General features: G+C 34.3%; 2 protein-coding genes across 5 annotated transcripts; one reads left to right on the top strand and one right to left on the bottom strand.

The window, feature by feature from the left end:
• Positions 1-1,981: 1,981 nt before the first annotated feature.
• LOC109150582 (probable magnesium transporter NIPA9) lies at positions 1,982-8,389 on the bottom strand. Of its 2 annotated transcripts, none has more exons than XM_019298529.1 (9): positions 8,207-8,389; positions 6,969-7,067; positions 6,641-6,770; positions 6,387-6,475; positions 4,283-4,339; positions 4,142-4,200; positions 3,042-3,162; positions 2,706-2,854; positions 1,982-2,586 (listed from the first exon to the last, which is right to left on the bottom strand). In XM_019298529.1, the coding sequence occupies exons 1-9, from the start codon at positions 8,315-8,317 to the stop codon at positions 2,370-2,372; spliced, it is 1,032 nt and encodes a 343-aa protein (XP_019154074.1). In that variant the 5' UTR covers positions 8,318-8,389; the 3' UTR covers positions 1,982-2,369. The 2 variants fall into 2 exon arrangements, with proteins under 2 accessions (XP_019154074.1, XP_019154075.1); XM_019298530.1 differs by having other exon boundaries at positions 6,969-7,074; positions 8,207-8,303.
• A 2,199-nt stretch (positions 8,390-10,588) lies between these two features.
• On the top strand, positions 10,589-14,726 carry LOC109150579 (pentatricopeptide repeat-containing protein At3g26782, mitochondrial). 3 transcript variants are annotated; one of them, XM_019298523.1, is made up of 4 exons: positions 10,589-11,632; positions 11,764-13,009; positions 13,172-13,240; positions 14,074-14,726. In XM_019298523.1, the coding sequence occupies exons 1-2, from the start codon at positions 10,685-10,687 to the stop codon at positions 12,805-12,807; spliced, it is 1,992 nt and encodes a 663-aa protein (XP_019154068.1). In that variant the 5' UTR covers positions 10,589-10,684; the 3' UTR covers positions 12,808-13,009; positions 13,172-13,240; positions 14,074-14,726. The 3 variants fall into 3 exon arrangements, with proteins under 3 accessions (XP_019154068.1, XP_019154070.1, XP_019154069.1); XM_019298525.1 differs by having other exon boundaries at positions 11,764-13,014; positions 13,190-13,240; XM_019298524.1 differs by lacking the exon at positions 13,172-13,240.
• Positions 14,727-16,725: the final 1,999 nt, after the last annotated feature.

Here is a 16,725-nt window from a genome sequence, read left to right as displayed (position 1 = left end):
GGCTAAGCTGCAAAGGAGACTTTTAGTCCAATGATTTTGGGGGTTTTTTTTTGGAGGGGGGGTGGTGGGGGGGGGGGTGGAGGGGGTGAGGATATGCGTCATGCAAAGATAATCTAATTTGGAGGGGATTCTTTAATTGGTGTGGTGAATTTTCTTTAACTCAAGAATAAATAAATATTTAATGGCAAATGAATGATCCAAATCCGTTAATTCCACTAGAGATCTCTTGTCTTTGGTGACAATTCTAAATTTAGTTTCAGATTATCGTTTTTACCATTTAACATCCCAGACTATTATTTTTTGGACACATTTAGTAATCATATTTTTCAATTAGTTTTTAGTAAAGTCCTAAACTGGCTGAAATAGGAGAAATAACAAAAGAAAAATATGAAGAGACAAAAATGCCCTTACTAAAAATAAGAAAAGTCATGAGATTGACTAAAAGTGTCCAAAAAATAATAGTTTGAGATGTTAAATGACAAAAACGATAGTTTGTGACTAAATTTGAAATTGTCACCAAAGACAGTGAACCTCTAGTGAAATTAACTCCCGGCAGTTTTTAGACATCCTTGACATGTTTTAGTAATTCAGTGTATCATTCTCATGTGAAATCAAAAGTTCCCAACAACATTTATATTTTAAGTATGAACGTTTTTAGGTTGTGTCATGCACAATGATTTTCAAGTTGGGTGCAAAGTTACTAGTCGAGCAAGTTTCACAGGACAAAAAAAAAATGTATTTTTTGTTTCTTTTTACTCCAATTAGGGAGTCAACCTGACAAACAATACTTTATTTTGAGAATCACTTGCAAAATTATTTTACATTTTTGGAATTCTTTTATGAATTCTCGGAACTCCTTTTTGTTCTAGGAGTATGGGGCATGAATCACGCCCATAAATATCTTTCTAGGGAGCATTTGATTTTATTCTTTAAACTCTATGCTCTTGTGCCTATACCCTGTTCTAAGATTCCTCTACCAAACACATCATCCACAAATTATATTGTGGACTAGGGTTCACTTTGTAAAGTGGATCATATATAGTTCAAAATAAAGTCGTTTTTGTCTAGAAACTCAAAATTTAGCTTAATGTTTAAAAACTAGACATTGTACGTTCATAAACTCAAAGTTTAATGTTCATAAATTAGACACTACAACATTCATTATGTTTTTTTTTTTTTTGGTGTATACAACATTCATTATGTTACATGTTCATACCATGCCTTGCAAGGTAGACCTTGATGTACAATATAATTATTGCACATCATGGGAGTGTGTTAACTCTATTAGGGCATCCTCAATAGTGGTAGATTTTTGAAGAGTTTTTACAGGTGTGATTAGGAAAGAGAAAATAGTGGAAGAGGGAAAAGAAAAAAAAATAAAAGAAAACAAAATCTGAAACAAAACAAAAAAAAAAAAAAAAAAAAAATTGCTCACGCGCCTATATTCAGTGCCTTGAACGCTTTTAACAAAAATAGGAGAGATAGGCGTAACTTGCACCCAACGCACAGCAACAGCGTGGAACAATAATTTATATGGGACCCACCTTCCGACCAAAACCTTCAATTTACTGTCTCACCTCACCTTCTCTCCTCCACCTCACCCACTTTTCCTCAAAAACTAATCCAAAATCCACTAATGTGGATAGCCTTAAGATCGCCCTAGTGGCCTGGTGTGATGTTTTTGGACAGTGTGCTCCAAATAGAAAAGGGTGATATTCTTGTTCAGTAAGGTCCAGTGGTCCAGATACACAGTCGTGAATAGTATAGTAGTAAAGGTTCAAGATATTCAGTATAAAATGTTATACCCTTCACTACTTGCTCCTTATTTATGGGTTTTGTCATGGAGGAATACGGACAGGTAACGTGATATAAAACTGTGGCTTGTAATGGCATGTGAAGATCACTTTAAAACTGTACTAAAGAAGAAACCATATAAAAAAGGACTTTTTTTCCTTTTTTTTTTTCTTTCCTGCAGCTCATCTACAATACAATACAATCCATTCATATCAACCATCTCTCAAGTCTTTTACACCCAAAAGCAAATTAATCTGCGTCAGAGATAACCCCAACCAAGATGGTAAGAGATCCACATTTGTAACCACAAGGTCACGAGTTTGAATCCTTGCCCCCTTGGTTTGAGTCGATCAACTATTGGCAACCAGTACTAAGGTCAAAGGCAAGGTTTACTTACACCTGAAAAAATGGATTCCAATAAAAATACAGTTGAAACCCTCTGGTCAAAGTAAAACTAAACTTTTACTTAGGAGTCTATCTGTTGTATGGCTGATGTATTGGACCAAATGCAATTCAGCAACAGTTTCAATTTGCTTGAACAACCTCGGCAAAAAGTTGAGGGTTAGTAGTAGAGGTCAAGCCTTTTCTTTGGGTAGAGACGATATCAAGTGATGCAACGTAGCCGCTTGGATTACAGTAGTGCTTGAATCTCTGTTGCGAGCTATACTTGATTGTCTCTGCCCCGGGTTTCTGTCTGCGCCAGTTTGGAGAACGCGTCTCAAAGGTCGTGGCAGGCAACGTAGTAGCCGCGTTGAAGTTACCAGCAGCATTACGCCAATTATAATACAGAGCCTGTACAGAAAGATCTAAAGCTGATATTTGTGATAGAATTGATGTCTAGTTAGTTTATAGGCTAAAATTGAGCCTTCGATAGGAAACAAATGCTATAAGACATAAGAAATTATAAATACCATCCAAGCAAAAGGACGAGACGGGCTGTTGGTGCGGAAGGCAGCCGTTCACCCAAAGCAAGCATACCGGCGAGTACTCCAGTAACAATTGATGCAACAGCAGCACATGTGGAAACTACAATTGCTCTCCCATGCTTCAATCCGCGTGTCTGATTAGAAGAAAAGTTAAACCTTTTAAGAGAAGTAAATGGTTATACTATTAGGTATAGGGTCTATATTATGAATTGCAGGAGAAAACTACACAATCTCCCTAACAATAAAATACGAGGAAACCAAATCAGAGTTTATGGTGCAATGTTAATATTACTGAAAGAGCATGTCTGATGTTCAAAATACCTGATAAATGAATCCAGAAGCACTGCAGCATACGCTGATGGAGATGCAAACGGGCACCAGCAGCTTTGAGAAGCCTTGCTCCAAGAATATAAAGCCTAGCTTTGATATAACAGATGCCATCCTGCATTGATAGGTTGACACAAATTCAACTGAAATGCTTAATTGGCAATGCAAGTCCACTGACTATTAAAAATAAATATGGAAATTGTTTTGTTGAAAATAAACATGTGATAAATGTGAGACTCTGAAGACCTTTAGCTTATCTAGGAGACTCAGTTTATCTAATTATTAGGCTCCTTTGTAACTTTTCATCATATAGATATGGAACCTCTCTTCACTTGCTCTCATATTTTAGTTTCTGTAAGACCTTCAAATCCTAACTTTTTTTAAACCCTTAATTTCAATATGGCATCATGGTATTAGAGCTATAAACCCATAAAACCTATAGTTTAGCTCACCAAGTGCCACTAAACCAAGAGGTGGTGTTCCATTGGTTTTTTCACTCAAATCTCCCTTTCTATAAGTCCAAACAATAATTTCATTTCAGATCTTGCAGTGTTTATTTCAAGATACCATTTGATTCCAACAATGATGTAATTAATTTCCAAGTTTCAAGGGGGAGTTTTGATTTTTTTGTTATAGTTATATTAACTTGCAAGCTTTGAACATCTATATGTTTTAGCTTAAGGGAGAGTGTTACAAATAAACCTATAAATATTAGGCTTACTCTAATCTTATTACCATGGCAATATACTCTATATAGTTTTATATTATCTTCTCTTCAATTGCTCTCATATTTTATTTACAATGTTACTTGTGAAATATTTATAGCTTCTAACAGTTTGTTTTAAAGTTTGATAGGTACTAAAGACGTTGAGTAAATGCATTACGTGCATGCTATACTTGCTCTAGATTTAGCATTTTATGTTCAGAATGGAAACATCAACCTTTTCATGAGATGTTTCTGATCCCAACATGGAACCAGATGCATCCAGTTTATACAAAAAAATTGATCCCTAAACTGTAAGCAATAGTCTGCTCCCATGAACCACTATAACAAAAGCAAAAATAGTACTGAATCAAAAGATAATGAAAATTACCCGAACAGTACGCCAGATCCCAAACCGCAAATTATTTCTTCAAGTACTTCATATTGCATCTGCATGGTAGTAAAATATTATCAATTAAACATCAGGAAAATTCACAAGTCCCTTAGTATCAGTGGAAAAGAAAAGCTGTACCAATTCTTGTTCTCTTCTCTGGCGCTTATATATGCGAAGGCAACCATTAAGGAGTACCTATATTCAAGAAAGACATTTGAGATCAGAAATACTTGTACATAAATAGGCACAAACAGCTCGGTTGACTGACCATAAGCAGAAATCATTCACCAATGACACTCATAAGCCCAATAATTGCACAGAAAGTCAAATTCATTTCAACTTGGTTGACTGACCATAAGCAGAAATTATTCACCAAACTACCAAAGACACCCATAATCCCAATAATTGCAACAGAAAGTGAAACTCTTTTATGATAAACCAAAGAATTTAAAATTGATAGTGTTGCTACAGATCAGAACTCATCTTAGTTATTTCAATGATTTATAAGCTCAAGAAGAGGGTATTTAAGAATGTTGGCAGAACAAGTAATTAAAGTTTGATAGCTTATCCATGTGCCCAATCCCTGCATCCATGCTTTTATGACATAAGTTATTGAAATATTTCATTGCCAATCATTAACTTCTTCATTATACTCTTCAATATATGGCTACTATCTAAGGATAACTTCTGGAGATATGTCAAATAAAACAAATTTAAAAAGGTTCTCAACTTTGACCATTTTTAAAACTTCGATCAACATCAGCTTTTCAAGTTTTTAGGGTCATGAAAATGGGATTGTAGCAAACAATAGTGACATTAGGTTAGTCTTTTTTTCCCACATTTTGTGATTTGCAACCTGAAAAGCTTTCCAAAAAAAACAACCTATTTTGAGATTTTTTTAAAAAATAATTAGGTATTGCCAAAAAAATATTATCAAAACCACTACTAAGTAAGGCCTAAGGGTGTCAAAAATAACTTCACAAACAGTTCAAACCACCTAAACTGTATTTAACCAAATGAGAAATTAGTGGTTTCAATACTAGTTTTTCGAAGACCCCTAGAGGTTAAGTAGTTATGTTTTAATAAATTAAACAACCAAATTGCCACACACGTGCGCACACACACACAAATGCATATACATGTATTACTTCTATAAATGCAAATAAATATGATGCATCATTTTGATGTTAAATTATGTAATATTTTTATTTTCAAAGTAAAATTTAAATAAATTTTTGCAATTGTATTCCTTCATAATTATAAATATTACTGTAAGAAATTAAGTAAAATTCTCCAAACTAAGATTGAGAATCATGAACAAATTTAGTTTGCATTCAACTAGAAACAATTAGATAATTATTGTCCAGATTATAAAATGTTATTATGAAAAGCCGTTTACTTTATAATTTTTAGAAATGTATTATATTACTCCTAAGCCTTAAACCACCCACAAAATCATCCAATCCAGTAATACTGAACTGCATAGTTTAACTTCTTAGGTGGTTACGGTTTCACTTTTACAAAACCATTTAACAAGGTTCAATTATAAAAATGTGCCTTTTTTATACAATTATGTTTAGGCGGGGAGGGCCTAATCCCTTGGGGTATTTTCTGATATAAAATTAAAACCATAACACACATCATAGTTCATTAATTCTCTTTGTCAATTTGATCGTATTGTAAGGGATGTTACTCTTCAGAGTTCAGATATTCCTTTATTTTGGCTTAAATTTATGCAAGCCATGCAATAAAATAGTAGCCCTAGAATGCATACAAATGTTGAGCTGCAGCACATACTTTAGCTTTTGACATTATTTTGGTCAGGGACATTCACAGAAGCTATGATATCCAGATTCAGAATACCATATAATATTTAGGTGACTGGTTTAACTTTTATGTTAATAAATACGGAATATTTCCAATAAGCTCCCACATTATGAAGGGCTTTGTGGAAGGAATGAATGCACAACCTTACCTCTGTTTTTAGAGAGGTAGCTTTCAAGGCTTGAACCTATAACCAAACAAGTCAACAAAGAGCAGTTTGGCACTAAACCAAATCTGACCTTAACTCATAACATTTTATGGAAAGGAATTAAAAACTCCATAAGAAAGTACTATTGCTTCAAACATTCATTGACGAGTAGCATTTCTATAGAAAACAAAAGTTCACAAATTATATTCTGGAAAGCTTATCATGCATCAATACACATACTTTATAGTGCATATAGATTAAGGTACCTACAAACAAGATTGCAACTGCAAATGCCAGCCACGGTAAATGAAAAATTGAAACTGATGAAGCTTTTTGCTCCTCCCCTCCAGCACCAACACCTGTATGTATGTGTGTGTTTGTGTATGTACAATTGTACATATATAGAATGATGTAAGTACTCAAGGAGATACTCTTTTGCATGAATCAAGTTGCTGCATGTTTTTCTGAATTCTGATTAATACATTTCATGGCTTAAAAGAGGGGGGGAAAAAACCTTACATTACCTATGGTGCCAATGCCAGCCAAAGCAATTCCCAACCAGTCAATAGCATTCATAATCTCCTTGAGATAAAAATGGGAGAAGACTGAAAGGATGGCAAGTCCACAGCCTGAAACAGGCTGAACAACAGAAACCTGAAATGGATAATTGAGATCATAAGATGTGAAATGATGAATCAGCATCCAATGAGCATCAAAGATAATGTCATTGCCATTTTTCTAATTATCCATTACTCAAGACAGAATTTTTCATCATACCAGTGAAATTTGATTGGTAGGAGAATTTTAATTAATGAACCATGAAACCAATCCGAAGTCCAATAATGCACTTACAGGGGCAAGGGATAATGCTCGCAACATTAAAGCAGCTCCAAACAAGTCCATTAGGAAACCTATGACCCAAGCTTTGTTAAAAGCATATGCTTTTATCACCTGCAAACTTGTTGGCCAAAAGATTAATTAGGGCCATTAGGCTGGGTTAATATAATCAAGAACACTAATGGTGTATGCAGGTAAAATGGTATGTGGTTTGATTGTTGGGATAATAGATTACAAAATCTATTATCATACGTTTTAGCTTATTTAAGCAAATAAAAAGTAACTTGGCAATCCATAATCACAATTCATATTCATAAGTTTTGCCAAACAAGATCAATATACTACTATGGAATTAATTACTCCATAATTTGAAGTTGAAAACTCATAGATGACTGTTCTATAATACATGAATGCAAAACCTCCCTTATACACTTTAACTAACTTAGCTACAATATCATAATGGAAAAAAAAAAAATAATAATAATAATAATAATAAATAAAAATCCAGGGAAGCATTTGAAATGTGCAAGTCATGAAGAAAACAGCTCTTTTTCTTTTTCTTTTTTAGTTCTTTTGTTTTACTTTGGAATTATAACTATTCAATGTTAATATGGACCTAGCTAAAACTGTTTATGTGTGTGTGTGTGAGCCAGAAATGTACAAGTATTAATTGGCTTTTTTTCTGAATTTTTCCAGGTAGTTTGGGTTTTTGGAACCATTCAAAAGGAAACAACTATATGGGTACAAAAAATTTCTAGTGTTTTTGACTTTGCATACTTAAACCGCCAAACTCTGATAAAAAGCATGGAATCTATAATTGAAGAGAAGTCTCAAGCAGCAGAAATGCTTTATAGAGCTCAATCGCTCATTAATTCCTTGAAATTTACACAACTGCTTATCTTTCGCACATATGAAGACAATTAAGCATGAGATTTAATCATACAGATATGTCAATCAAACCACAATCATTCTTGATGTAGTTAGGTTGATCGATGACGGAAAACCTAATCTAGAATTAAGTGACCACAAGGCACAACTGAAATTCTCACGAACAGTTTTCGTGCAAGATAGAAAATAAAAAACGTTTTATAATTTCAAGAAAGAACAAACAAACAAACAAACAAAAAAATAGAATGCTATGCATGTATAAATTGAGAAAGACGCGGATTAATTAATGTAAATGGATCCCAATCATAGAAATAAATAGAATAAAAGAATTTCTATTATATACGCCCAAAGAGAGAAGCACGTACCTTGAGCTTGAAAGAGAGAGGGGGAAGAATGATAGTGCCCTTCTTCTGGAGGACTTTGCCGATGTTGTTGCCGGCGGTGGCGGCGACGGTCAGGCAGATTGATTCCCACATCTCTCTCTCTCCCGGAGCTTTTGGTTATTGGTTTTCCAAAAGGCCCTGTTTTTGACTTGCTAATTGCTCGGTTACAAGTATTCTATAGCTCAGTAAAAACGGGATGGTGGCTCAACATTTAAATAACTCTGAAACCATTTTAAAAACTAAAACAACACATGAAAATCATTTCAAACTTTTTTTATTTTTATTTAAAAAAAAAAAAAAACACTTAGAAATCATTTCAAAAACTTTAAAAAAAATAATTAAATATCATTTTAAAAACTAAAAATAACACTTAAAAATAATTTTAAGAACTAAATAGAACGCTTAAAAAACATTTTTAGCACTAAATAAAACGGCAAATTATTATGTGGACCATGGTCCACACAATGTTACGTGGACCATAACAAAAAGTACATTTTTAATATATTAAATGTACATTATTTTTGTACCGAGTGTACATCATATAATATAATGTATACTCAGAACAAAAATAATGTACATCCCCTGAATACAATGTACATTATTTTTGTACTGAATATACTTTAGTACTGAATGTATATTATTTTACAGTAGACAAAATATGGTTCATACAACTTGTGTGGACCATTAATGATTGAAATAAAACACTTCAAAATCATTTTAAACACTAATTAGAACTCTTGAAAACCATTTTAAAGTTTTAAACACTAAATAGAACACTTAAAATTTATTTTTCATACAAAATAGAACACTTGAAAATCATTTTTAACACTAAATATAACACTTGAAAATCCTTTTAAACACTAATTAGAACACTTAAAATCATTGTTAACACTAAATAGAACACTAGAAAATCATTTATAACACTAAAAATAACATTTGAACATCATTTTTAACACTAAAAATAACATTTGAACATCATTTTTAACACTAAAGCAACACTTAAAAATCACTTTTAACACTAAATAGAACAGTTGAAAATCATTTTAACACTAAATAGAACAAGTGAAAATCATTTTTAGCATTAAAATTAACTATCAAAAAATATTTTTAACAATAAAAATAACACTCGAAAATCATTTTAACACTAAAAAGAACACTTGAAAATCATTTTTAACACTAAAAAGAACACTTGAAAATCATTTTTAACACTAAAAAAACACTTGTAAACCATTTTTAACACTAAATAGAACAATTGCACTTGAAAATCATTTTTAACACTAGCAATAACACTTTCAAATTCTTTTTAACACTAAGGCTCCGTTTGGAAAGCAGTAAAATGACTTCTGGAAAATGTTTTCTGTAAAATGAGTCATTTTTCAGAAAATATTTTCCTTTCTGGTGTTTGGCTACACAACGAAAAACTGTCTTTTGTGTGTTTGGTTCATTTTCTAGAAAAAGAGTAGGAAAATGAAAAGAATTGAATAGTTTAAAATTTTAATTGTTTAATGCTTTTGATAAAAATCCTTTTTGCGAATAGCACTCTTTTAATATATATATATATATATATATATATATATATATATATATATATATAATATTAACATTTGAAAAATTGTAACTTTTTAAATTTTTAAATACAAAAAAATTAATATTATTTGTAGACTATTTTTTAAAAACCTTTGAATTAAAACCAAAAAAAAAAAAAAAAAAAACAAAACAAAAAAAGCTCGCGGACCGGCCCACGAGACCTGTCAACCCGCATGGGGCGGACTTTGGTTACATGAACCCTAGCTTGCGAGTTTGGTAGGCCGAGTCGCAAAAGCCTGCAAAAAATTAGGTCCCAAAATTTTTACATGTGCATCTGGGAAAATGACTTCCCCAACAAAAAAAGGGGAAATTATTTTTCCCCAAAACATACATATTTTTCTTTGAATAAATAATTAGTTTCCATTGACCCCATTTCCCAACCTCTTGCCAAACACTAAAATTTCGGAAAACATTTTCCAAATTTCCAAAAGCACCCTAAATAGAACACTTGCACTTGAAAATCATTTTTAACACTAAAAAGAACACTTGAAAATTATCTTTAAACACTAAAAAGAACACTTGCACTCAAAAATCAGTTTTAATACTAAATAGAACACTTAAAATTGAAAATCATTTTTAACACTAAATAGAAATCTTGAAATTCATTTTTAACACTAAATAGAACAGTTGCATTTGAAAATTATTTTTAAAAAATGAACTTATATTTTTGTCAAATTTGGTATAAGTGGGATGATCAATTCTACATTAACCCAACGCAACTCTGCTTTAGTAATTTTATAGTATTACCCTTTCTTCTATATAAGGACACCTTATTCAAATTCCAACCAAACGAGAGGCAAACTGATGACTGGCAAATGATGATTTCTCCGCCCTTTACGTAATGAAAAGGAAGGGATATGGGAATCGTTTTACATGATGATGATGAAGATATCAAACTCAATTTCAGATTTCATGAGGTTTTACTCTCTATGGTTGTGTAGACACCATTATTCCACAAATGCAAATATTGCTACATTTTTCAGCAAATATGTGGACAAGAACAATGTCTTCTCTTGGAACTCTATCATTGCCGAGTTGGCTAGGAGCGGAGACTCAGTCGAGGCGCTTCGGGCTTTCGCTTCTATGCGGAAGCTCTCTCTTAGACCAAATCGTTCATCATTCCCATGCGCCATCAAATCGTGTTCTGCCCTTCGTGATCTCACTTCTGGCAGGCAGGTCCACCAGCAAGTTGTGATCTTCGGGTATGGGTCTGACCTTTTCGCGTCGTCATCGCTGATTGATATGTACTCCAAGTGTGGTAAGCTCAAAGATGCGAGATTACTGTTCGACGAAATTCCCCAACGAAATGTGGTTTCTTGGACGGCTATGATTACTGGGTATATACAAAGTGACCACGCCTGTGATGCTCTCTTGCTCTTCAAAGAACTTTTGGTTGAAGAGAGCGAGAGCTTAGAGGAGGAGGAAGTGTATGTTGATGCAGTGGCATTGGTGTCTGTTCTATCTGCTTGTTCTCGGGTTTCGGGGAAAACTATGACACAGGGGGTTCATGGTTTTGCAATAAAAAGGGGACTTGATGAGCATTTGGGTGTAGGGAATACACTGATTGATGCTTATGCAAAGTGTAGCGAGGTAGGCTTGTCTAGTAAGGTGTTTGAGGAGATGGCTGAGAAGGATGTCATATCTTGGAACTCGATTATTGCAGTTTATGCTCAAAATGGGCTTTCCTCTGAAGCAATAGAAATGTTTCATTTATTGGTGAAAGATAAAGAAGTTAAATACAATGCTGTCACATTGTCCACCCTACTGTTGGCATGTGCACATGCTGGAGCTCTTCATGCTGGGAAGTGCATACATGATCAGGTACTTATTGATTTTTTTTTTTTGTTCTGAACCACGCAATTAATCACTTCATTATATTCTTTAGTTCCTCTCTATAATAGTTTCAAACTCTCTATGCATTCCTAATTTCTTGTTGACTTTGTTATCCTTAGGTCATAAAAATGAGCCTCGAAGATAATGTATATGTTGGCACCTCAATCATTGACATGTACTGCAAATGTGGGAGATTAGAGATGGCTAGGAAGGCATTCAATCGTATGAAAGAAAAGAATGTAAAGTCATGGTCCGCCATGATTGCTGGTTATGGAATGCATGGGCGGGCCAAGGAAGCTCTTGAAGTCTTCTACGAGATGAACCGTAATGGTGTGGCTCCAAATTACATAACGTTTGTTTCAGTCTTAGCTGCTTGTGGCCATGCTGGCTTGGTGGACGAAGGATGGTATTGGTTTAGAGCCATGGAGCACAGATTCCATATACAGCCTGGGCTGGAGCATTATAGTTGCATGGTCGATCTACTTGGGCGTGCTGGTTTTCTCACCAAAGCTTATGATCTAATCAATGAAATGAAGGTGGCACCAGATTTTGTGGTTTGGGGTTCTCTCCTTTCTGCATGTAGAATGCAAAAAAATGTAGAGCTTGCGGAAATTTGTGCTAATAAATTGTTTGAATTAGACCCGAACAACTGTGGATATTATGTCTTGCTTTCAAATATATATGCTGATGCTGGAAGATGGAGAGATGCAGAAAGGATGAGAATGCTTATGAAAAATCACGGGTTAACCAAAACTCCAGGGTTTAGTCTGGTCGAACTCAAAGGCTTAGTTCATGTATTTCTGGTCGGAGATAGGGAACATCCTCAACATGAGAAGATTTATGCGTATTTAGAAGAATTGTCTATAAAGTTGCAAGCACTTGGCTACACGCCAAACATGACTTCAGTTCTTCACGATGTTGATGAGGAGGAGAAAGGGATGGTGTTACAAGTTCATAGCGAGAAGTTGGCTGTGGCTTTTGGGATTATGAATTCCGTCGCTGGTGCAACAATCCATGTCATTAAGAATCTTAGGATATGTAGTGACTGCCACACAACAATTAAGCTGACAACAAAGATTGTTGATCGGGAAATTGTTGTGAGAGACTCCAAGAGATTCCACCATTTTAAGGATGGCTTATGTTCATGTGGGGACTACTGGTGAGGTGAAACTACTGAGGAAACAATGAACCCCTTCTCTGTCTGGAACTTGTTTTCATTTGCAAATGATGGTAGTTTGACCGGTTTTTATGGCAAGAATTTGTTGAGGTCAGAGATGGAGGAGGAGTTTCAGACTTGTGTTATTTATTTATTTGTATTGTTTCTTTTGGAAGAGTGGGTGGGGAAAGATGTTAATCTCGGATCAGGTAAAGTTACCCAAATCATGCTTACACATTACCAAATTGCACACTGTTCAGTTATACCATAAATTACAGGATGCTAGGTAGAGAGGGTAAAGGCAAACTCTCATTTGGCTTCCTTGTCGGACACAAAAAATTGCCCGTTTACTAACTGGAAAATTTCTCTAGTTTTCCAGAAAATTGGAGAATTGGAGAACAGAAAACAGAAATGTTTTCAGAGATGGTCCCCACTAGACAGTAAGTTGAGTTGAGACCAATGTTGCAAAAATCGCGCCTAGGCGCCGCCCGGTCGCGGCGAGGAAGGCCGGAATCAGCCTCCTCCGAGGCCGGGTGGCTAGGCGGTCGCCTAGACCGCCCGATTATTTAATTTTTATTTTTATTTATTTATTATTTTTTTTAGGGTTGTTGAAAAGTGTAGAAACTTTGGCAAGGCATAACTTTTGACTCGGTTATCTGTTTTGGACAAAAAAAAAATTCAAATCGCGTATTTTTTCGAGATCTATGTGAAACAAACCGTCGTAGGCGGTGTGCCTCACCAATTTCTCAAAAAAATGCTTCCTTTGCTCTTAATTTTAGTGTTTTTTTTATTTTTTTATTTTTTTATTTTTTTTATGTATTTAGATGGTTTCAACAATATTTTAAACAATTTCATAGCCACTTAAATAAATTGTTTATAAGAAAAAACTATGGAAACTTTATGTTTTATTCATGAATTTTAAAAATTTTTAGTCTAATTAAAAAAAAATTAAAAAAAAAAAAATTAAATTGGTGGCGCCTAAGCGCTAGGCGCCGACCTAGGGGGCGCCTAATGTTTTTTGCAACCTTGGTTGAGACACATCCCGGTTGACGATGGGTTGTATTTTGGTGAAATGAAGATGTTAGAAAATATCATCCAAGAATGTTCTTTAGACACCCAGCTTTGGTTTTTCTCACCAGGACCATTGTTTACTACTTTGATTGTTTATATCATAGTATAGACTATAGAAGTAAACAACCTCAATTGTGTAAATGATATGTTTATCTAAATCAGCATTAAGGTAGATTTTAACCAGTTGTATTTCTGTTTTCAGGTTAAGCCTTTGAGACTCTTGTGCCTGCAGTGAATTTACGCATTTGGGCAATCTTCCATTGCTGGTGAAATTTCACAGCTTATAAATAAACCAAATCTTCTGATCACAAGGGATATACCCATTTTGAGCATCATCCCCACTGTAATTGCCGAGTTTCAAACCTGTCTCTTGTCTCAAATACTGCCTACTGAACTAAGTTCGCGCGGACATCTCTCTCCGAAATCTGAAGAAATAACCAAAAATGGTGTTGCCTTCACGCCTTCAAGTTCTCTCGTTGTTTCGGTCACTGCTGAGAACTGTCCGTGACTTCCCAGACTACAACATACGAGAATACACCATCGATGCCTTCTGGCAGAACAAGGCCCTCTCAGACTCGTCTCTGGTTGCCGCCGCTCTCTCCGATGGAAAGGCACAGCTCGAGATTGCCAAACGTCAGGCCCTCGTCTATGGTCTCTATGCTCCCAAGATCAAGACTGTTATGGAATTAAAACACTGATTCGAAGAATGAATTTTTCCTTAATTTAAGTGACTCGGTAGTGGTATGGGATTGTGGAGAATTGTTGTTCATAATCATAAGCTACCTTATATCAGTGCACGGTACCCTGGGAAGGTAAGTGTATTTTGGTTATAATAAGTTGCAGCTTTGTTGGCAACTCTTTGTGCAGAGTTACTGTTTCCATTATCCCTTACATCTGATAAGTTGCATGAGCATATTGTTATATACAGATTCATTCCATAACAAACTTTCCATTTTTCTATCTGTTTGAGATTGACCTTCAATTTCATCTTATTTTGTTAGCATTCTCTGGAAAAAAATATTTGCATTTTGTGCTTTTGTTGTTGTACCTTGTTATTTATTTCTGAATGGTGGTTGCTGATGACGCTCCTAAGAATCTGAATAGTCAGGATGTTAAACCTTCTTGTTTGTACTTCTCACTCAGTCATTTATCTAGATTAGCTTTTCTTGGTTTTGATAATAAAAAGATAGATCATCAGAATTAGTTTGTGTCATCCTCACCAAAAAGTATATTCCAGATTCTAGAGTTACATGAATTCCTTGGGCATGTGGATGAAGTTTTGACCCTTTCCCGGTTAAGAAATGGGATTAATTTGATCTTTATGCTGCTTAACAAATTAAAATCTATTATGTTTTCATTGTTAATGCTGTTCTGTTTGCATTGTTAATTGTTATGATGTTTTGGTTGAACTAAGGATTTGTGGTTATTGGTTGGTTTTCATTTTTTTTTTTAAAGCCAACCAATCAATGATTGTATTAATGAATCAAAGCTGCAATAGAGTTAGGACATAAACTGGTCCTATGTAAAAGTTAAAGAAGCTAAAGTATGAGCATGTGAATTAAAGAGTCTAGATACGTAACTTAATGAGCATTAAACGAAGTCATGGCCACCCTACATTGGTCCACTACATAGATGAGCATGTGAATTAAGGATTTGTGGTTATTGGTTGGTTTCTATTTGATTCTAGAGATTGTATTAAAATTGTGATGTTAGATTTTTAATGACCTACATTATTAAATAGGTTTTTAACAACGACGACGTTTTTTTAATGAAAAGAAACAATAATCATTACGTTCAACTAATTTTATGTTTGTCATGTTCTTAGTTTTTTTAAATGAAAATATTGAGTGTATATATTCAAGAGAAATTGTAATTGAATTAAAATGATACTTTAGTGATAGTGTAATAAAATTACTATACGTATTAAACGAAATTGAACAATCCACACAGTTATTGAACTCTGATTGCTTCTATATGTCCATTGATCCATGGTCGATAAAATTCTAAGAATACATTCGATAAAACAAATATGTGAGAGACTGAGAAGAAAAACAAAGATGAGATAAAGTTAATTAGAAGGTCGCGGGGAAGATGAGAGAGTCTACTACATGGACCTTGTTAGAATTTGCTGTCTACTGTTGTTTCCCGTAACGATTTTCTTTTTCTTGCCTTTTTCTTCCAAATGTGAATCTTGCAACTTGCAAGATAGACGCCACTCTAAATAATTTATTTTTTATATCATGCTGGCATGCCCACATTTTTTATTTGTTCATGCAATTAAGCTAGGACTTGGTGACCAAGATTATGTGGTCTAATGGTACCCGAGTTGAACTTTCATTTGGAAGGTTATGAGTTCGAGCCTCAATTGAGGCGTTATTGGTTTTTTGTGTTTCAGTAGGTTGAGAAACTATATAAACAGATACTACAATGTAACATTTTTCTTATTTCATCAATATCTCTTTCCATATGTTCTCCTTATTTCATCAGTATCCTTCTGCAAACGAACACCATTTTCATTATTCTTTTCCTACGAGGTTAAATCTCTAACCTCAAGGTTCCCACACTTTGATCTAACATAATATTTAGAAGGATATAACTCACGGTGACTCAAAGGCTCAATAAACAAGACTTAATGCCGGTGCGCACAAATGATCTGTATTCTTTTCCTACGAGGTTAAATCTCTAACCTCAAGGTTCCCACACTTCGATCTGACATAATATTTAGAAGGATATAAATCACGGTGACTCAAAGGCTCAATAAACAAGACTTAATGTCGATGCGCACAAATGATCTGTATACTTTGGGCATAATCTTCACACTATCGCTGTCGAAATTCGAACATTAATATCTTCT

The sequence above is a fragment of the Ipomoea nil genome, unplaced genomic scaffold (genome assembly GCF_001879475.1).
Source record: "Ipomoea nil cultivar Tokyo-kokei standard unplaced genomic scaffold, Asagao_1.1 scaffold2279, whole genome shotgun sequence".
In the NCBI taxonomy this organism is placed as follows: domain Eukaryota; kingdom Viridiplantae; phylum Streptophyta; class Magnoliopsida; order Solanales; family Convolvulaceae; genus Ipomoea; species Ipomoea nil.
This window is presented reverse-complemented; position numbering and strand designations above follow the sequence as displayed.